Source organism: Dreissena polymorpha, chromosome 9 (assembly GCF_020536995.1).
Source record: "Dreissena polymorpha isolate Duluth1 chromosome 9, UMN_Dpol_1.0, whole genome shotgun sequence".
Classification (NCBI taxonomy): Eukaryota; Metazoa; Mollusca; class Bivalvia; order Myida; family Dreissenidae; genus Dreissena; species Dreissena polymorpha.
Genome location: NC_068363.1, coordinates 12,909,836 through 12,932,520, shown reverse-complemented (window position 1 = coordinate 12,932,520; position 22,685 = coordinate 12,909,836). Strand labels below are relative to the sequence as shown.

General features: G+C 37.5%; 1 protein-coding gene across 1 annotated transcript in view; it reads right to left on the bottom strand.

Annotated features, from left to right (window-relative positions):
* LOC127845039 (inositol 1,4,5-trisphosphate receptor type 3-like) overlaps positions 1-19,390 on the bottom strand; it is an 89,362-nt gene extending 69,972 nt beyond the window's left edge. The window contains exons 1-9 of the mRNA XM_052375659.1: positions 19,285-19,390; positions 12,768-12,841; positions 12,272-12,396; positions 11,587-11,673; positions 11,018-11,095; positions 7,855-7,935; positions 5,405-5,502; positions 4,674-4,761; positions 1,314-1,401 (exon numbers count right to left, since the gene is read on the bottom strand). Coding sequence (XP_052231619.1) covers positions 1,314-1,401; positions 4,674-4,761; positions 5,405-5,502; positions 7,855-7,935; positions 11,018-11,095; positions 11,587-11,673; positions 12,272-12,396; positions 12,768-12,841; positions 19,285-19,370 — 805 coding nt within the window. The 5' untranslated portion in view covers positions 19,371-19,390. The remainder of the gene's footprint in view (positions 1-1,313; positions 1,402-4,673; positions 4,762-5,404; positions 5,503-7,854; positions 7,936-11,017; positions 11,096-11,586; positions 11,674-12,271; positions 12,397-12,767; positions 12,842-19,284) is intronic.
* Between the last annotated feature and the right edge of the window lie 3,295 nt (positions 19,391-22,685).

Here is a 22,685-nt window from a genome sequence, read left to right as displayed (position 1 = left end):
ATTTACACGTTTTTGCTAAAGAATACTTAATTTTACAATACAATAATAGCTGCTTATTTGTGTGTCCTGTGTGCGCTTTGGGCATCGGCGTGGATCAGTTTATTCAAACCTTAACTCTTGATTTTAGTTTTCGACTTGCCGTCTGATTTGTATGAATATATAAATTTGCACTATTCACTTGCCACACATCTGCATATTAAGTATACATAATGACATGTCCTACATAATTTAATTAGTATCGTTTCAGTTCTTTAGACATCTGAACAAGGATGTTACAACGTTTACAGTCGGCTCGAGGCTAATCAACTGAAGTTATGTGCTCTGCAATTGGCGGAATGCCAAGTTATGTGCTCTGCAATAGGCGAAATGCTAAGTTATGCGCTCTGCATTTGGCGGAATGCCAAGTTATGTGCTCTGCCATTGGCGGAATACCAAGTTATGTGCTCTGCAATTGGCGGAATGCCAAGTTATGTGCTCTGTAATCGCCCGATTGCCTAGTTATGTGCTCTGCAATCGACCGAATGCATAGTTACTTGTATGTGCTCTGCAATTGGCGGAATGCCAAGTTATGGGCTCTGCAATTGGCGGAATGCCAAGTTATGTGCTCTGCAATTGGCGGAATGCCTAGATATGTGCTCTGCAATCGGCCGAATGCCTAGTTATGTGCTCTGCAATTGGCCGAATGCATAGTTACAGTTATGTGCTCTGCAATTGGCGGAATGCCAAGTTGTGTGCTCTGCAATTGGCGGAATGCCAAGTTATGTGCTCTGCAATTGGTGGAATGCCAAAGTGATGTGCTCTGTAATTGGCGGAATGCTTAGGTACGTGCTCTGCAGAAGAAGCGCTCATTCTGATGTCGGTTGCTGTAAGAGGATGAGGATAGACCTCTGGCTGTCTAGATATTTGCAATAGTACAGAATGGTGATAAAATTGGCTAAGTATACTTTCTATTTAATTTATTTTAATAACTAAGTTTAAAATTACATAATTTTATACTGACACAGGAACCTCTCTTTGTTTTACTCGATATTGTGCCAATAACATGCCTTATACCTATCTGTTGTGTTGTTGTTAGTTTTTGTTTTGTGAAGCAATTTAGATTAGGGAATAATTGATTTTCTCACAATGAAATAGTGAGTAACTACACTTTCCGCTTGTATGGTATGTTTCGTTAAAAGGAAGTCTTTATAAGAAATATCAAGTGTAGGTTGGAATTGTCGTCAATGATTAGCCTGTGTGGACTCTACGTGCTAATTTTGGGCGACACTTCACGCCAAGTTTCCCCAGACCGATGGTATTTTTGTTGTATTTACCGTCCTCCGTGACCCCCTCATCAAACAGGCCCTCTGCCACCAGGTAAGCCTCCAACTCCTTGTGGAACAGGCGTATCACGGAACCGCCCTTGAAATTGAAAACAAGATTTGGTAATTAAATAAGCCTGGGAGACGTTGGGCTTGTTAATCATGACATTGTCAGCATTTGCACGTAATATTGCTAAACTACGGGATTTTTTACATTGTTGTCGTGGTTGTCAAAACTGAAAATGATGACTCAATAAATTATTTTGAGAAGTATAATGAACATAACATTTACGGACATAAATACCATTAAACCTGATATAACAATTATAACAGTCACCTTGGTATAAGGTCGCTAACAACGCTGTAGTATGAAACAATTATTAAAAAGCATACAATTCCAGAGTGGCACTTACCCTAACGAACCTCTCCTGTTCTAAAGTCTCTCCAAAGCTGCCAATAAGAGTGAAGCTAAACCTCTCCTGTTCTAAAGTCTCTCTCTAAAGCTGCCAATAAGAGTGAAGCTAAACCTCTCCTGTTCTAAAGTCTCTCTAAAGCTGCCAATAAGAGTGAAGCTAAACCTCTCCTGTTCTAAAGTCTCTCTAAAGCTGCCAATAAGAGTGAAGCTAGACCTCTCCTGTTCTAAAGTCTCTCTAAAGCTGCCAATAAGAGTGAAGCTAAACCTCTCCTGTTCTAAAGTCTCTCTAAAGCTGCCAATAAGAGTGAAGCTAGACCTCTCCTGTTCTAAAGTCTCTCTAAAGCTGCCAATAAGAGTGAAGTTAGACCTCTCACTAACCCTAACGAACCTCTCCTGTTCTAAAGTCTCTCTAAAGCTGCCAATAAGAGTGAAGCTAGACCTCTCCTGTTTTAAAGTCTCTCTAAAGCTGCCAATAAGAGTGAAGCCACTAACCCTAACGAACCTCCCCTGTTCTAAAGTCTCTCTAAAGCTGCCAATAAGAGTGAAGCTAAACCTCTCCTGTTCTAAAGTCTCTCTAAAGCTGTCAATAAGAGTGAAGCTAGACCTCTCCTGTTCTAAAGTCTCTCTAAAGCTGCCAAAAAGAGTGAAGCTAGACCTCTCCTGTTCTAAAGTCTCTCTAAAGCTGCCAATAAGAGTGAAGCTAGACCTCTCCTGTTCTAAAGTCTCTCTAAAGCTGCCAATAAGAGTGAAGCTAGACCTCTCCTGTTCTAAAGTCTCTCTAAAGCTGCCAATAAGAGTGAAGCTAGACCTCTCCTGTTCTAAAGTCTCTCTAAAGCTGCCAATAAGAGTGAAGCTACTTACCCTAACGAACCTCTCCTGTTCTAAAGTCTCTCTAAAGCTGCCAATAAGAGTGAAGCTAAACCTCTCCTGTTCTAAAGTCTCTCTAAATCTGCCAATAAGAGTGAAGCTAGACCTCTCCTGTTCTAAAGTCTCTCTAAAGCTGCCAATAAGAGTGAAGCTAGACCTCTCCTGTTCTAAAGTCTCTCTAAAGCTGCCAATAAGAGTGAAGCTAAACCTCTCCTGTTCTAAAGTCTCCCTAAAGCTGCCAATAAGAGTGAAGTTAGACCTCTCCTGTTTTAAAGTCTCTCTAAAGCTGCCAATAAGAGTGAAGCCACTAACCCTAACGAACCTCCCCTGTTCTAAAGTCTCTCTAAAGCTGCCAATAAGAGTGAAGCTAGACCTCTCAACTTACCCTAACGAACCTCTCCTGTTCTAAAGTCTCTCTAAAGCTGCCAATAAGAGTGAAGCTAGACCTCTCAACTTACCCTAACGAACCTCTCCTGTTCTAAAGTCTCTCTAAAGCTGCCAATAAGAGTGAAGCTAGACCTCTCAACCTACCCTTACGAACCTCTCCTGTTCTAAAGTCTCTCTAAAGCTGCCAATAAGAGTGAAGCTAGACCTCTTACACTTACCCAAACGAACCTCTTCTGTTCTAAAGTCTCTCTAAAGCTGCCAATAAGAGTGAAGCTAGACCTCTCAACTTACCCTAACGAACCTCTCCTGTTCTAAAGTCTCTCTAAAGCTGCCAATAAGAGTGAAGCTAGACCTCTCAACTTACCCTAACGAACCTCTCCTGTTCTAAAGTCTCTCTAAAGCTGCCAATAAGAGTGAAGCTAGACCTCTCAACCTACCCTTACGAACCTCTCCTGTTCTAAAGTCTCTCTAAAGCTGCCAATAAGAGTGAAGCTAGACCTCTCCTGTTCTAAAGTCTCTCTAAAGCTGCCAATAAGAGTGAAGCTAGACCTCTCCTGTTCTAAAGTCTCTCTAAAGCTGCCAATAAGAGTGAAGCTAGACCTCTCCTGTTCTAAAGTCTCTCTAAAGCTGCCAATAAGAGTGAAGCTAGACCTCTCCTGTTCTAAAGTCTCTCTAAAGCTGCCAATAAGAGTGAAGCTACTTACCCTAACGAACCTCTCCTGTTCTAAAGTCTCTCTAAAGCTGCCAATAAGAGTGAAGCTAAACCTCTCCTGTTCTAAAGTCTCTCTAAATCTGCCAATAAGAGTGAAGCTAGACCTCTCCTGTTCTAAAGTCTCTCTAAAGCTGCCAATAAGAGTGAAGCTAAACCTCTCCTGTTCTAAAGTCTCCCTAAAGCTGCCAATAAGAGTGAAGTTAGACCTCTCAACTAACCCTAACGAACCTCTCCTGTTCTAAAGTCTCTCTAAAGCTGCCAATAAGAGTGAAGCTAGACCTCTCCTGTTTTAAAGTCTCTCTAAAGCTGCCAATAAGAGTGAAGCCACTAACCCTAACGAACCTCCCCTGTTCTAAAGTCTCTCTAAAGCTGCCAATAAGAGTGAAGCTAGACCTCTCAACTTACCCTAACGAACCTCTCCTGTTCTAAAGTCTCTCTAAAGCTGCCAATAAGAGTGAAGCTAGACCTCTCAACTTACCCTAACGAACCTCTCCTGTTCTAAAGTCTCTCTAAAGCTGCCAATAAGAGTGAAGCTAGACCTCTCAACCTACCCTTACGAACCTCTCCTGTTCTAAAGTCTCTCTAAAGCTGCCAATAAGAGTGAAGCTAGACCTCTTACACTTACCCAAACGAACCTCTTCTGTTCTAAAGTCTCTCTAAAGCTGCCAATAAGAGTGAAGCTAGACCTCTCAACTTACCCTAACGAACCTCTCCTGTTCTAAAGTCTCTCTAAAGCTGCCAATAAGAGTGAAGCTAGACCTCTCAACTTACCCTAACGAACCTCTCCTGTTCTAAAGTCTCTCTAAAGCTGCCAATAAGAGTGAAGCTAGACCTCTCAACCTACCCTTACGAACCTCTCCTGTTCTAAAGTCTCTCTAAAGCTGCCAATAAGAGTGAAGCTAGACCTCTTACACTTACCCTAACGAACCTTTTCTGTTCTAAAGTCTCTCTAAAGCTGCCAATAAGAGTGAAGCTAGACCTCTCAACTTACCCTAACGAACCTCTCCTGTTCTAAAGTCTCTCTAAAGCTGCCAATAAGAGTGAAGCTAGACCTCTCAACGCCAAGATTAAGCTCCGACCTGGATCGTTTTCATACAAACATGGTGTTAATAATTTTCTTTTCTCATGATATCAATAACATAATGAAAATAGATATAGACCGTGCTGTGTAAAAAAGGGGTTTAATGCATGTGCGTAAAGTGTCGTCGTAGGAGAGCATGTGCAGTCCGCACAGGCTAACCTGGGACGACACTTTCCGCTTTTATGATATTTTATGTTTCAAAAAAGTATCTTTTTTTGCAAAAAGCAAGTTCAGGCGGAAAGTATCGTACCTGATTAGCATGAGCCGACTGCACCGGCTTATCTGGTACGACACTTTACGCGCATGCAGTAACCCCCCCTTCACAGAGCAAGGCTCACATATATTTGTTGTCAGAGGCTGGACTCTCAACGCTAAGATATTAAGCTCCGATCTGCATATTTTTCTTTTCTTATGCTATCAATCACCTTTTTAGAAGTACATATTTTTTACCTCAAATGTCATTAACATTGAATTTTAAAACGATGTATGTTTTCGTGTGTGTTTGTTCAGATATGCATGCGTAATGGCGATATAGGAACATCGTAATAAAGGCTGGTATTGATGAGCCTCACTGGATTATTGCTAAGAAGATATTGCCATAAAATGTATAACACCATAAAAGGAGAAGGGGTACTGTATACCCATGTGACTTGTAGTCGATCTGATGTGGCTCGCTGGCATGGAAGTAATGTCCGGGAGACTTGACACTTTCAAACACGATCTGGTCATATAACTGCACCTGATTGAGGTATTAAGTGGTTCGTTAAAATCTTAAAACAAGCATAAAACAAACAATGTTACATGTATAGCAACATCAAACAGATTAAGAGGCGTAAATATTACACCAAATCCTATTAAATTAAAGCGTGCTAAAAGTATTTTTAAATACAAAACCAAAGCAAAACTCTAAAGCGACGACATACTTTGATGATTAGAATTTTATAAGTGAACCAACATCTACTTTCTATTTTGGACAGTTAGAAATCATAAAAAGACCAAATTAAGCCGCTCTCTGTGAGTGCTTTTCGACGTGATTTTATAGGTGATTAAGTAGATGAGGCTGCATTATGTGAGGACCCGGAGTGCATTAAGTAGATGAGGCTGCATACTGTGAGGACCCGGAGTGCATTAAATAGATGAGGCTGCATTATGTGAGGACCCGGAGTGCATTAAGTAGATGAGGCTGCATTATGTGAGGACCCGGAGTGCATTAAGTAGATGAGGCTGCATTATGTTAGGACCCGGAGTGCATTAAGTAGATGAGGCTGCATTATGTGAGGACCCGGAGTGCATTAAGTAGATGAGGCTGCATTATGTTAGGACCCGGAGTGCATTAAGTAGATGAGGCTGCATTATGTTAGGACCCGGAGTGCATTATGTAGATGAGGCTGCATTATGTGAGGACCCGGAGTGCATTAAGTAGATGAGGCTGCATTATGTGAGGACCCGGAGTGTATTAAGTAGATGAGGCTGCATTATGTGAGGACCCGGAGTGCATTAAGTAGATGAGGCTGCATTATGTGAGGACCCGGAGTGCATTAAGTAGATGAGGCTGCATTATGTGAGGACCCGGAGTGCATTATGTAGATGAGGCTGCATTATGTTAGGACCCGGAGTGCATTAAGTAGATGAGGCTGCATTATGTGAGGACCCGGAGTGTATTAAGTAGATGAGGCTGCATTATGTGAGGACCCGGAGTGCATTAAGTAGATGAGGCTGCATTATGTTAGGACCCGGAGTGCATTAAGTAGATGAGGCTGCATTATGTTAGGACCCGGAGTGCATTATGTAGATGAGGCTGCATTATGTTAGGACCCGGAGTGCATTAAGTAGATGAGGCTGCATTATGTGAGGACCCGGAGTGTATTAAGTAGATGAGGCTGCATTATGTGAGGACCCGGAGTGCATTAAGTAGATGAGGCTGCATTATGTTAGGACCCGGAGTGCATTAAGTAGATGAGGCTGCATTATGTGAGGACCCGGAGTGCATTAAGTAGATGAGGCTGCATTATGTTAGGACCCGGAGTGCATTAAGTAGATGAGGCTGCATTATGTGAGGACCCGGAGTGTATTAAGTAGATGAGGCTGCATTATGTTAGGACCCGGAGTGCATTAAGTAGATGAGGCTGCATTATGTTAGGACCCGGAGTGCATTAAGTAGATGAGGCTGCATTATGTTAGGACCCGGAGTGCATTAAGTAGATGAGGCTGCATTATGTGAGGACCCGGAGTGCATTAAGTAGATGAGGCTGCATTATGTGAGGACCCGGAGTGCATTAAGTAGATGAGGCTGCATTATGTTAGGACCCGGAGTGCATTAAGTAGATGAGGCTGCATTATGTTAGGACCCGGAGTGCATTAAGTAGATGAGGCTGCATTATGTTAGGACCCGGAGTGCATTATGTAGATGAGGCTGCATTATGTTAGGACCCGGAGTGCATTAAGTAGATGAGGCTGCATTATGTGAGGACCCGGAGTGTGCACCAGCACTCGTACACAATGAACTAATCTCGACTCACAAAAGTTAGGGCGGATTTTGAATTATCTCTGTTAATTGCAGATATTAAGTTTTTACTGAAAGGTATTTATTTGTGGGTGGTCGTTTTTTTGTGGGGGAAGACGGTAGCAACCGGTCGAAACGCCCCCTGTCCAATATGGTGACCACCAGCCATGCTAACATGCGCCGGGAGCGCAGATTAAAACCGGGTCGCCCAAAGAGAAACGCGTTTAACAACTACTGCGCTAGCCGGTAAGCCTGTTCAAGTTGCTCTAGGTAAACGACTTGCGTTATATTTTCTCTGCTATAAAAATCTTTATGAGTCTTGCTCTAGGAAAAAAAGGCTTAACACATGTGCTTAAAGTGTCGTCCCGGATTAGCCTGTGCTGTTCACACAAGCTAATCAGAACGACATTTTCAGCTTTTAAGGTATTCTTCGTTCAAAGAAAGTATCGAAAATCCAGTTAAGTCGCAAAGTGTCGTCCCTGATTAGTTTTTTCGGATTGCACAGGCTAATCTGTGACGACACATTACGCACACGCGTCATTCCCCGTTTTCCAAGAGCGAGATTCATGTATTTTCTGTATTACTTACAACTTCTCCTTCCGACTTGACCTTATAGCGCGGCAGGATCCTGAATTGAGCGTTCTTTGCGTTGAAATCATGCAGAGACACCTGCGGAGTAATATGGGAAACACATTTCAAATACCCTCACACTGAATGATTGAGGCGCAGGGTGGAACTGACCCATAGGGGAAGAAAAGTGCTAACGCATGAGCCAAGTTGATAGATAAATAGACCGATATACCAAAGCAAGTAAACAAAGCGAAGTGGCCTAAGGTGAGTTCGAAGTGTGCCGTTAATTGGACATCACTTATGTTATTTGTGACCCGGATAAAAGCCGTTTGCGATTGTTTTATAAACAAGTTCTTGAAGCAAAGGTTAACCTCCAATTCATGTTGGTATTTTAAATTCACCACAAAGAATGTTATTGTTCATAACTCCGAACTTGCATCGCCCCGTCTAAATAAGAAAACATAAATTTAACAAATAAGAGACACTGTTGGTTTCCGTAAGTTATCGGTTTTAATTCACAAGTGAAAATAAAATAATATCGGACGCACGCATTACAAAGCCACGTGTAACACTATTTATTTTCTTTCATCACGCGTGGGCAAATCAATATTTTACCGAAATCAATGAACATAATTTATTACGCCCGGAGTTAATGTTACTTCTAATTGGATAGACATTTATGCATTCTCTTGATTTAATAAACGTTATCATTACATCCTTACTACATGTATTTACGAGACTGAACGACCTGTTCATTCGGAAGCTAAGGTCAAAGTTATATCTAGATTTTTTTTATTGATTTGTTTGTCAATATTCATTATACTGTTATGATCGCTTCATTCTCATTTCAGAAGAAAGAAACAATTCGTTGTTGTGTTGTTGTTGTTCTTGCTGTTGTTATATATACCGACTTGGTTACATGCGCAAAATATTGCATGCATGCTATATTTTGGAGTGTTTAATCCTTATTCAAATTATTAAAATATGTACGAATAACATGCAACACAATTTGCAGATTAATATCAATATACTGTAATTTGATCCCCTCTCTTGCGCGAGGTCAATTTTAAACGTTACAAAATGTAATGATATTACAGCCCTGAAAAAACTCGATATTCTTTTGCAAGAAACAAAACAATTTTCTAATCGTTAAAACTATAACAGTAACGTTCCCCATAAATAAATACATTTAAAAAGTTTGTCGAAATCAAATACGATGATTCACTTTGTAAAAAAACAACTCTGAGTATACAAAATAAGCAAAGATTGTTAGGAACATATTTATTGGAACTTATTGGAATTATGGCATATGAAACAATCGGAACTTCGATAATTAAATAAAAAATCTCTTTCCCATCCACGTTTATATGGGCATTGTTTTGGCTCTTTTTTCAAATGTCATTTGATATGATTGCTTAATAATATTTAATGTTTTAACAGACTTAACTAATTTTTATAGTAAACAAACAATGAACGAAAAAACTGACGTCGTCGGTATTAAAACCATTTTCGTCCACAGGTGATTAGCGTGTGGCTATGCTATTAATTAGTGAAAACATCATTTTAAATGATAAATAATGATATTAAAACGAAAATTAAACTTTTCAGAAAAAAAATATTTTGACTAGCAAATATATATAACAAGGTATTCAACTCGAAATCACCCGGAAACAGGATGCATCGCTTTTAACAGCCATGATGTCATCAATTTTGCAGCGTTGTTCACGAACCCGGTCTTATTTAACGCAAAAATGAAAAATGAATTTCCTTTCTGGAAATGTATATATCTTGTTATATTTCTACACATGCTGGGTCAAATTTTAAGAAATAAAACGATACACGATTCGCTTGACTTTAAGGCGATCAGACAGTATTTATGAATGAAAACTCCAGTTGTAAAGAAACACCTTCGCATTGGACCAATCAAATCACTCGTGTGTTTTAAGAGTCAGTAAGTTGAAATGTATGTAAACAAAGGTCTAAAACTGCGCTGGACAGTTAGTTTTGATGCATAATGCAACGGCAAGCACGGTAAGAATGTTTGTTCATACGTTTTATTGAATTATGGTATCGAGGTCCGTGAACTTTGCAGGGAAAATTCCCTTTTCTCCGTGAAGATTTCAGTCTGAAATCATGTCGGTATCAAGTGGGTCACGCGTGTTGTTTATCGTTTTATTTCTTAAAAGTTGACCCAGTATTTGTAAAAATATTGCAAGAAATGTACATTTCCAGAAATTAATGCGTTAATTAATGCGTTAAATAGGACCGAGTACGTAAAAATTGCTGCAATATTGATAAAGTAATGGCTGTTCAAAGCGATGCACCCTGTTTTCGGGTGAATTCGAGTTGAATACCTTGTTATCTAGTGATTTTTTTTTCAGAAAAGTTGAGTTTTCGTTATAATATGATTATTGATCATTCAAAATGATGTTTTCACTAATTAATATCAAAGCCACACGCTAATCACCTGGGTTTTCGTCAGGATTCGAAGGCGTATGCGCTCTAACACTGCCCCACGCTTACTATCATGACCTGTTGCAAAACATATTACCTATTGTAAACGTTATTTAGTTTTGCCAAAAACAGAATTTTTATTCACGACCTAAATTAATTCATAGTCTTAGAACGTTTTTTTCACCAAAATGGTCTTAAAACATTCACTAAAAATGGTCTTATAAAAAAATGCACAAAAGAAAATCTTCGAAAAAGTTTTTAAGTGAAACATTGTAAATATTATAAAATTACTTTTAAAAATCGTATCTATTTTGTCTGCCAACATCAAACTACATCCGGCATTTTTATCCGGCTAAACACGCAACCGACCGCGGAACGTATTTCTGATTTGCGGTAATATAGTTGATTGGCTAAAGCAAATGACATAAAAATGATTATAAAGAGTGGAATTTACTTTAAGATGAACGAGTGTCGATCCCTTTTAAAAGAGGAAAGAGAGTCATTCACTTAAAGCACGGACGTTAATCACGGGCGCCGCCAAGGTAAAGTTGAACTAGAAAAGATATCTTACAAAAAGTATGCAATAATGAAAAGCACAAAGACCTTATTATATAAACCTTCTTTACTGAATAAAACAAAGACAACATATGATTAGGCCATCAATCATTTACCGGTAAGCATCGTGTATATTATATTTCTGGTAATTGAAACGCGCTGGTCGACATACCTTCATGTAATTCTTGTCTATCTGACTGGTCTGTGTGGTGCTCATGTGCACAAACTTGCCGGTGAACATGTGTTTTAACTGGAGCAGGAATGAAACAACATATTGCAATGCGTTAACGTGTAATTGGTTCAACCTAATAACGTAATTTAACAACGCCATTACTATTATCGTAAGTTCGTTTTCTGGTTATGTAAATACTTTAGATAATTATTTAAGCAAGAAGAAATAAACGTAGTGGTTAAGTTACGGTAATTAATCGTAATAGTGGGCAAACTTCTTTATATATAGAAATTCCTATGTAGAGTATTATACTTTTTTTTGTTTTATCATTTAAGCGAATTAAAATTGTGTTTTTTTTAATGAAAAACAGTAAGTTCAACTTTTTAGTTTAACTTGAACGTGGTTATCAAAACATAGAATAAAAGGACAATTAAAATTCAGTTGATAGTCCATACAAATGTAATGATTTTTCCAACTAGCTTAAAGTTACTCTATAAATGTAAGTGAAAAACGATGCTTTTTTTCAGACAGATCTTTGTTTCAAACACTGGTAAGATGTTATTTGTCACCTGGACTATTTCTCCATATCTGACACGTTTTCCATGCTGACGTTTCTGCTCCAACTCATTGTCGTTGTCTTCTGCCTGCGCTGCCGCCTGCAAGAATGGTATATCATGACGTCATCATAAATACAGCCGTGCCATGGGAAAACAGAGCTTAATGCGTGTGCGTAAAGAGTCGTCCTAGATTACCGAGGGCGGGCCGCACATGCTCATCAGGGACAACACTGTACGCTTTTACTGGATTTTCGTATGGAATAGACTTCATTTAAACGAAAAATACAATAAACGTGGTAAATTAGTCTCGCACAGGCAATTGCGGGACGACACTTTACGCATATGTATTAAGCGGGGCTCTTTTTTTCCGTGGTATAACGTGATTCACTGTTTAATGCGAGTTTACAAGGAGCTATGCTATCATATAAACGCGTTTGTTATCAATTCGGGTTATAAAAAATATTGCAAATACAAACAAAAGCGCAAACACATCTTGTTTGAAAAAACAATACACTAAAGTACAAACTTTTTAGTAGTTTACATCATTCCAGTAAGTTACATAATGTTTCTTATCATTTAAAGAAATATGCAAACAATTAGACATTAATCAAAAACATCATAATACAAGTATTTTCTATTACACATCATTAAACAATAAGGCAAAATTTACATAAACAGAATGTTGAAGTGTCTTGACCTTCGATTGTGCAAGAACCGATTTAATGTTGAACTCCGCGCCATCGTTGGCCACTGTGGACAGCCACTTCCGGTACTTTTTGTTCAGCTTGTAGCGGTTCTGAATGCACACTTGGAACACCACCACTGCAAGATAAACAAATAAAATAATTATACCTCAATATGGCTTGTCTAAAACATTGGAACATGGAAATATTAATTTCCTAGGGTACTTATTTCTGATACAGAAGATTATTAAGTGTAAACAGGTGTACAAGTGCAGTGAGGTACATATTAATGTACAGTCCACAAAAATGTTTTCAAATCATGCATTAAAATATCTGTTTTCGTTTTATTTGCTACTATTAATACGTATTATTTACAATCCTATATGAACTAGCAAAAATGATAATTCAAATGGGCGAGTATCATACCATTGTGTAATTTTGCTGAATTAAATTTAATTACCATCAGAAGGCATTTTAAACATTGAACCACGCGGTCAAGGTCAAACTCACCTTGTTGATTCGGTATGTTCGTTGGCCGATTTCTGTCTTGGTTGTTGTAAATGCATAGACCGTTATCGGTGGCACTGAAATATAGACATTCGCCACTTTACAACACATTACTGGGTTTATTAAAACCACGTGTATAGGCTTATCATGACGAGTTCCAGATACATACGATTAACGAGAATAATTACCCTTTCTTCCAACCCGAGCCATAAAGAAGTTATTTCTAATTTCGAATCTAATTGGTCGTCAAAAACAGTTAATTATGTACCTGAGGGGAAATTGTCATTGTATCATCTTTTATTTCAAACAAATGAATTTGCATTTATCATACAAGGGCTTTGGTTTATAACATAGAAAAATGAATTTTTAATTGAGCACGTTTTTAGTCCGATCACTGTTAATAGTTTCGTTCTGTCATGCTTTACATTGTTTCCGGTTAAATACAACCAACACTAAACATGTTAAACTTTGAGCGTTTTAATGGTTACGCTTTCCTTAAATGACCCATTAATAAAACTATTTTATTTAATGTCAACGTTAAATTTAAAATGTATTTGGATTATCAGCATATCTTCGTAAAGATGAGAACTCTTGTCTTTGGAGCTCATGTGATAAAAATATTAAGACTCCTTTTTACGACAAAACTTTATTTAACTCGTTACGGAATGCGTTTAATAATGCATTTATTATACTAACAAAAAGCTGGCATACTCAAACATGAAATCGTCATTTAAAGCATGGTATAAACTGACAAGTCTTGTCAGATCCTATGTATTCATTTCAGAGGTATTGCCTGAAGATTAATATATCCGTTCTGTTATTCTAAGCCTCGCCCGATATATTGCACAACGAAATGGCAGTAGCCTGTTATTATTTATGTTTCAGTACCTTATTCATTGTACACCAACATGTACAAGAAGCCTAAAGCAATGTTGCATGGTTATAAAGTATTTTTTACATTTTCTATTAACGAGATTAACGCTCCGTTTGTTCAGCTGATAAGAAACGTATAACTTGTTTCTACTTAATTTATGTTGTACTAGTAAATTAATTAATAATGTATTTTGGAAACTGTCATATCTCAGATACACACGAAGTATAACTTTTTTATTGGACATCGTCGGTATAATGTCGAAGATGTATTCATTAGACTAATGTAAGTAACAATTTGCATCGCATTCACAAAATATGAGACAAACACTGTCTTAGACACATATTCCTAAAAGTATATACATCATTTCAAAGGTAAAGTAGCCTTACAATATCTTATAATTTCCGTAACTGGTTTTTGATCGGACCCATTTAAATTAAATTGCATTTGAACTTTTCTTTTCTTTTTATTTGTGCATTTAGACTGAATAAGCTGGCGGTAAACGGTCCAAAGAGCAAACCGTACAAAATCTTATGATTTCCAATCTGTGTTTTGATCGGAGAGGTATTAAACATTGTACACCAAGTTAAATTAAAATACCATTTCCATTTCAACATTTATATTTCTGAATTCTAGAGACTGAATTAGCTGGCGGCAAACGGTCCAAAGAGCGGATCACAGTAGCTCTGTGTGCGTCTATGACAGGGGAGAAGCTGCCACCTCTTGCCATTGGTAAATCTGCAAAGCCACGGTGTTTTGGGAAAATCAAGACAGAGAAACTTCCTGTTGTGTACAGAAACAATAAAAAGGCATGGATGAACACAGATTTAATGAAATAGTGGTTAACGTCCGTTGACCAGAAGATGCGCCGACAAGGTAGAAAAGTGCTCCTGTTTCTTGACAACGCCCAATCCCATCCCAAAATCAACCTACAGAACGTGAAAATTGTGTTCTTTCCGGCAAACACAACGTCGTTGTCCCAGCCAATCGATCAGGGAATCATCCAAACCCTGAAACTGAAGTACCGAAAACGACAGCTTCAGTACATTCTAACTTAGATGGAGAGAAATGACAAGGTTGGATCTCATGTATTGCAGCAGATATCCATTCTAGATGCGATCTATTGGATCAATGGGTCATGGAAAGACATCGAAGTGTCAACGATCCAAAAGTGTTTCGCCAGATGTGGGTTCGTCATGACCATGTTTCCCAGTGATTGTCCAGTTGTCAGTGCTAGTGAAAAAACTGATGATAAAATTGATGAGGTCAGTGTTGAATTCGACGATGATGATGTGCCATTGGCAGCCTTGAAAATGTCAAATGAGTTGTTTGGGGTTAGTTTCAGTGATCTTGTCGAGATTGATAAGTGTGCCCCAGTGTGTGAAACTGAAACTTATGGGAAGAGAATGCAACAGACATTTTGAAGTCATTGAAGTCATCTGAAAATGTTGATTAAAATTATGAAGATGATGCGTTGGATACTGGGACATCTGCAGATGAAACTGTAACTATGGATGAAGCATGTGATATGGTAGAGAAATTGAAAAGATTCGCACTAACCATGGGGCAAGACAAAATGCTAACAAACATCATGGAATTGCAGGAGCTTTTTGTCGCTGTTTGGTGCGAAGTGCACAGCAAGCAAACAAAAATTGAAGACTTCTTCTACGCAGAGAAAGCAATATAGAAACAGAAAGAGAAATTATAATTATGTGATAAAATATCATAAGTTTTGATTTCTGACATTCATTTCTAGTTTTAGATGTACACATGTATATGTACACTGTTCCACATTTTTAGCCAAATTCTTTGTTCTCAGGAAACAAAATCCTTGTCTATGTTGTTTTTACAAATAAATATATACAAAAAATTCATTTATAATAAATAATAATTTATAATAAGAGGAAAAATAAAACACATTATAAGTAAAATATTGTTTATGTATTGTGTTTATATTCATTTTTTTATATAAAAGTTGAAATCATTGTGGATAAAAGAGATTATCCTTCATATAGATTAAAATTGAGGGTAAGCATTCTTCCAGAATAGCTTTTTTATTTAAAAACCATTTTATTAAGAGATCACTTTTGGTTACTCCCTTGAGTGGTCTTTAAATACAAGATTGACTGTACGAACGTTTCTAACCAACGAATGGGAAACTTCAAAAGAAAGAAAGAGTTATTCTTAAACCTATTTCTTTTCTGTTTATAGAAGCAACATCAATAACGCTTGGTGCATATTTATAAGCCCACTATAGCCGATGCAGCCGATTATCGTAATTATTCAGGCGTCTGTCAGGTGATTATAACATACTTTTTTCTCAGGTAATTGCTATATCACGTGTAATTTTGTTTGTATAACAAATACTCCTCAAGAATGTAACGTTTATAAATCTTCCGTTGTTATTGTGATATTGGTATAGTAATGGGAACTTCACTTGTATGATACATTTTCTACCATTTAACCTGTCTTCGTATGGAGCCAACAAACTGAAAATATAGGTACTATCTCCTGCAGATAATGTTTATTCACCGTGGTGATAAATTACTTTTGTTTTCTTCATTGTTACGATTGTTCAAGTCTCCGTTCGCGGAGATATTTATGGGCAGAATCGTAAGAAAACGTGTTTTTATTGAGGATATCACTGAAAATCCGGTTAAAGTCGGTTGAAAACAAACACTAAAGCGATTTTTATTTTGCAGTCGAGTACGGTAATGTACGAAAACGACCTAATTAATATTCATTTATCGACACGTTATTTCATACCTAAACAAACACAATTGCGGATACAGGCGAATTTTATCGGAGAGAAGGGAAGAACAAAATGCAAATACATCTGTTACAGACGGAAACTGAGTTGCAACGCTACGTTTTTGCTAAATCTATGTATTTATCTTTCATATGCTTATAATGTTAAGCGAAAGCTAAATATAGATATAATTTGCATAACTCGCGACGCTGCAATGATTTTCGCCTATTGCATGCATTTATGATCATTTATATATTATTGTATCCATTCAAAACCGATTTGACCAGGTTTTCGATGTCAACCTCAATAAAAAATTTCAATGAATTTATGTAAAGTTTATTTCTCGCTATACGATTTATATGCAAAACAACGATCTATTCCGCGAACGGGACTTTAATTAAAGTATTGCATAAGTTTATCATATTTCATAGTAAAAACACTCTTTTATTAATATTTCGCCCAAACGGGCTTTATCAAAGTTTACAAACACGAATTCACTACATAGTTATAACTGTCGTATACACCAATAAAGTAAATGTAAATTGGTGTATACGACAGTTATAACTATGTAGTGAATTCGTGTTTGTAAACTTTGATAAAGCCCGTTTGGGCGAAATATTAATAAAAGAGTGTTTTTACTATGAAATATGTATATCTTTATCCCTACTGGATATAAAACTAAGTTTATCATATTAACTATTCATCATATAAGAATTACTGCATAATTATAATTATTATATATTCGTGACCGATATGAGCACATTAACGAAACGTTGGGAAGGTTCTAATTTTGTATCTTTTTATTGGGTGTGTATATATGGTCCGTGCTCTACGAAAAGGGAGTTTCATGCATGTGCGGAAAGTGTCGTCCTAGATTGGTCTGTGCAGTCCGCACAGGCTAATCAAGGACGACACTTTCCGCTTTTCTGATATTTTTCGTTTCAAGAAAGTTTCTTAGCAAAACATTAGTTTAAGCGGAAAGTGTCGTCCCAGATTAGCCTGTGCCGACTCTTTACGCACATGCATTATACCCCATTTTCATAGAACTAGGCTCATATATATTTTATGTTAGCCACTGAAAATAGCAAACTTAAATCAGGGATTCGCTATTTTACTTAGTTCAATTATCAAGCAGTTTGTATACAAATATGCATCACAGCCCCATAAAATATACATTCACATACATATGTATCTTGGGCACATGCTCTTTATTATGGTTTTATTACACATCAAACATCAAATTCTTTACCTGCATAGCTTATTTAAGAGGAACTAGAGCAATGTAAAGCCTTAATTACAAGGGTACGGTTAAAAAGGATTATAAGTAATAACACAGTAGTTATTTTATTACTAAGTTGCCCTCATACGCAATTGCAAACCAAATGGTATATCGCATGCAACGTTTTAAAGGTAGCACGCGGGGTAGCAAGGCTTTTGTTAATGACAAGATTTGATGATATTTGTATATACCAATTCAAGTTTATTGGAGAAATTGAAATAATTATTTTGGCCCAATTTTAGTTCGGTGATTTAGTCATCACTTTGCTTTTTATGAATTGATAAACCCGTTCACACATGTTTGTTATTTGAGTAGAAAACTTTCACAATTTCATGTTTATCGTATATTTCTTGGTATATTTATTGATCCATCCACACTGATTTCAGCATGTTTCCGCAGGTTTGTTTGGTTAAACTTAGTCCTAAGTGTTTTTGCATCTTACTTCGTTATATTAAGTGGTATTTAGTGGCATAAAGGGATTTTATAAAAATAATGGCTTGTAAAATCACTTACTACGGCACTATTACACGTACCCCTCTGTCTAGAAAGTTAATACAAGGACGCTTTACAAAATTTGACCACTATCAAGGACAAGTTCCATCCATATGGGCTGCTCATTGTATACGAATCCCTCCGGGCTGTTATTGATAGCTATATGAAAACCGACCCCTGGCAGAAACATGCTTCAGGATCATTATATTCTTGCTGCATACACAATCGTTGGTCTTCTTAGCAACGACTTAACCGAGTTGCTTCATGAACACAGGACCCTACCTTAATTGATTGCTGCTTAAACTAACTTTAATATGTACAGTTACTATAATGACGGTTTATAGACATGGGTGCCAGGTCAAACACGTGCTCTTCCCATATGTACTGTTTGTAGACCCCAACTCGACAATATGTACCAAGACTTCTCACTGTGCACCTATCTATCTGTCTCATAAATTGGACAATACTAAGGCGCGCTATGACTTCTGATCCGAAGCAGTGCGAACTTAGACAGCCCGCTACAGACGCATCAATAATTTTCGTCAGTTATGATAATAATAAGACGTTTCATGAAATTTCGCCCCCAACTACATATATAAACACTATCAGAGACGACATATTTCGCTTTTTCATTTAAAGGGAGTCTCTTCTTATATAATATCTAGTTAAGACGGAAAGTGTCGTCCCTGTTAGGCTGTGCGAACTGCACAGGCTTATCTGGGACGACACTTTACGCACATGCATTTAACCCAGATTTCCCAGAACGAGGCTCATAAAATGACGGTTAATAGACATGAATCCCAGCATAGACATGCCCTGGCTCCTACTCAACACTACGTACATTAACTGCTCGCTGTACACATATCCATCTGTCTCTTAAGTTATGGAAAATAAATCAATACATACTTAGACTGTCCGATGAAGAACTACCCATCGTTTTCATAAGTTAGGACCATACTAAGACACTTTAAGGTATCTGACCCCAAGCACTACGTACCGGTACTTGGTTCGTCGGCTGCATACCTACCTTCGTTCTCGTAAGTTAAGATAATGCTGAGATGCTTAATGAAATCTGTCCAGCAAATATCAACAAATGAAGTCCCAATTACAGGTCTGCAGCTGAACGTACCTAGATTGCTCGCTGTAGACATATCCCTCTGTCTCCTCGCAATACAGGCAGATGTAGTCCCCGATACACAGGTACTCTCCCATCATGCCGCCTTGGCAGTACTCGTTCAACTGAAAAACAAAAACAACAACAGCATTGATTAAAAATGATAACACAAGACGTCAAAATTGTAGTAACATGAACATGCGTTTACATGCCAATGCGCGTTATGCACTCTCGACTTCCGCTCAGAAATTGAATGACTCCGATCAAACATGGCTGCAGCCTGCCACAACAAACCACGTGATGATGATCCGTAAGGGTCTTGCTCTGGGACTGTGCATGTGCGTAAAGAGTCGTTCCAGATAAGACTGTGTAATAGTCAAAGGCTAATCTGGTACTACGTTAAGTGTCGTACCAGATTAGACTGTGTGATAGTCAAAGGCTTATCTGGTACTACGTAAAGTATCGTACAAGATTAGACTGTGTAATATTCAAAGGCTAATCTGGTACTACGTTAAGTGTCGTACCAGATTAGACTGTGTAATAGTCAAAGGCTAATTTGGTACTACGTTAAGTGTCGTACCAGATTAGACTGTGTAATCGTCAAAGGCTAATCTGGAACTACGTTAAGTGTCGTACCAGATTAGACTGTGTAATATTCAAAGGCTAATCTGGTACTACGTTAAGTGTCGTACCAGATTAGACTGTGTAATAGTCAAAGGCTAATCTGGTACTACGTTAAGAGTCGTACCAGATTAGACTGTGTGATAGTCAAAGGCTAATCTGGTACTACGTTAAGAGTCGTACCAGATTATACTGTGTGATAGTCAAAGGCAAATCTGGTACTACGTTAAGAGTCGTACCAGATTAGACTATGTAATATTCAAAGGCTAATCTGGTACTACGTTAAGTGTCGTACCAGATTAGACTGTGTAATAGTCAAAGGCTAATCTGATACTACACGCATTTAAAGTATTTCTCTTTTAAACAAAGTCACTTCTTAGCAAAAAAACAACAGTTTTTGCAGAAAGTGTAGTCTGTACTTATCATGTTCGGAACGCACATGCTAATCTGGTACTACGTGTAAAAGATACGTGTATACGCGCATACAAATATAGCTACCATATCGGTATTTGCACAAAATAACAAAAAGTAAAGAAATAAATATTCGTAACATTCGTGTTTATTCGGATGTCACACTTTTGCACGTAGTCATAGATGTAGACCGAATCCTACTTCTCATAACTCTCCTAATATGGCAAATTAGATTTTAAAGTAACTTTGTAATGGACAGTTGACCTATGAGGTATTTTATTGAAGTATTTTACTAAGGCGTAGTTTTTATTTCCACGCATTCAAATGTTGAAAAAAATAAACAAATATAAATTCGATTTACATTATATCTCATTGCGTCTTGAAAACAGATAATAGATACTTTACTAATGTAAAACATTTGAGACAGAGTTATAGGCAAACGCGCAAATATAGATTGTTAAATGCTCAATACTTAGCAATAATTGTCAACATAACAATATTTTCTCTGTTTTGTTAGAACATAATGATGCTCCATAAGGAAACAATAATATTTTTGTAGTAAAAACCATAGTGTATTTCGAAAGTTGAGCGTGAAACGGGTGCACCCGTTAACCCATTTGTTATGCCTAGCGCCTAGAAAAGGCCTCGTCAAACAGCGTAGACCCAGATGAGACGCTGCATGCTCATCTAGGTCTGCGCTGTTTGCTTAAAGTAATTTCCGTAAGAAATATTTAAGCAGGATTCAAGCACTAGGCATAAATGGGTTAAACCTTTATTATTTATAAACGATATTCATGTGCACTAGTTTCCCGATCTGCATCGTGGCAAAACGCAATTCTGATTTCCTTATATTTTTTTAAAACAGCATGTGCGAAATGAGAATGTATTTATTTGAGCTTTGAGAATGGCTTTAACTTGTCTTCGTTGTATATACTTAAGTATTAAACAAGGACACGTCCCAGCATTTCAATTGTAACAGCATTAACATCATTATGCAGACAATGACGTTGAAATAGTCTATGATAGCATATATTCAGATAACGACATTTATCGAATGATCGTGAAATACAAGGAATGGTGCTCCGACTTAACACCGTATTACATAATATAACCGAATTACACGTTCATAAATCAAACATGTGATTTTCAATTAATAATATGTTTAATAAACCAAAGTTTACATATTTAATTTAAATGTACAGTCTATAATCCAAATAATTATAAACACCAGAGTCAGTTCTGTCTTAACGTCCAGTACATAACAAGTAACACCGTCGATTATCGAATTTAGTTTATGAGTTATTTTTCTAATATGCATCATATAAGAGTGTAAAAATGGTTCACAGTAAAAGTGAAAGTAAAATGGTTCACAGCACAAACCTCTGTCAGAGACGTCCCAATATTCCAGTTCATGAGAAGCATGATAATCTCAATTAACCATTTGTTGAATGTAGGTAAAATTGTTGGCAACCGAACAGACAAAATTTCGAAGTGCCAAATGGTCAGCATGTAAACACTTGCACACGAAACCTATACTTAGCGCCTCGAAAGGGCTATGCTAACCAGAACACGCTTTGCACGTGGTGAAAGCTCGTTTTTTGTTTGAACAAGACGTACTTGATGGGTTTATCGGACGCCTTGTTCTGGGATCATTGTTTGAACTATCCATACCCTTGCCGATTATCTGAAGGCCATCAGGTACCAGCCCGATAATGAACTTATAATAAGCCAATAATGGCGATATTTTTATCCTCTAAAATGATGTCGTTATCACATATCCCATCGTGAATCCGTGCTCATGATTGATATTGTTGACTTTTTTATTGTTGTATTTGTGTTGTTTATATTTTCTGAATATTTTTTATTTTTTTGTTGATGACAATCACAGTCTCCATGTGCAATAAATGACCGTGTTTTCCTGCCAGACAGCCGTACAGTTGCTCGTGAAGTGGCTTTCTTCACAGACTGGCCACACACGTTTCGGTCTGTCAGCACGTGTCAGTTTAAACACCAAGATTAGCACTAAGAATGAACTCTCTATCTGCCGTCTGGACATAAATGCTTAAACGGTCTAACAAAACATCCATTGATAAGGGCATCCTAAAACAGGACCAGTTGCTGCTGCTGAGTTAAACGAAATAAAATGTATACTAAAATTACCTTTAGTTCAAGGCCAACATTTTAAGACGTTTTACAAGTTTGTTATTGTTCATTAAAGGGGCCTTTTCACAGATTTTGGCATGTTTTCAAGTTTGTCATGTATATTGATAAATGTTAACACTGGATCTAAAAAGCTCAGTAAAAAATCAAGAATAAAATTTAAAAAAGAAAAAAGTAACCCTCAGCACGGCTCAAACCACTGACCCCTGGAGACCTGGAGTAAA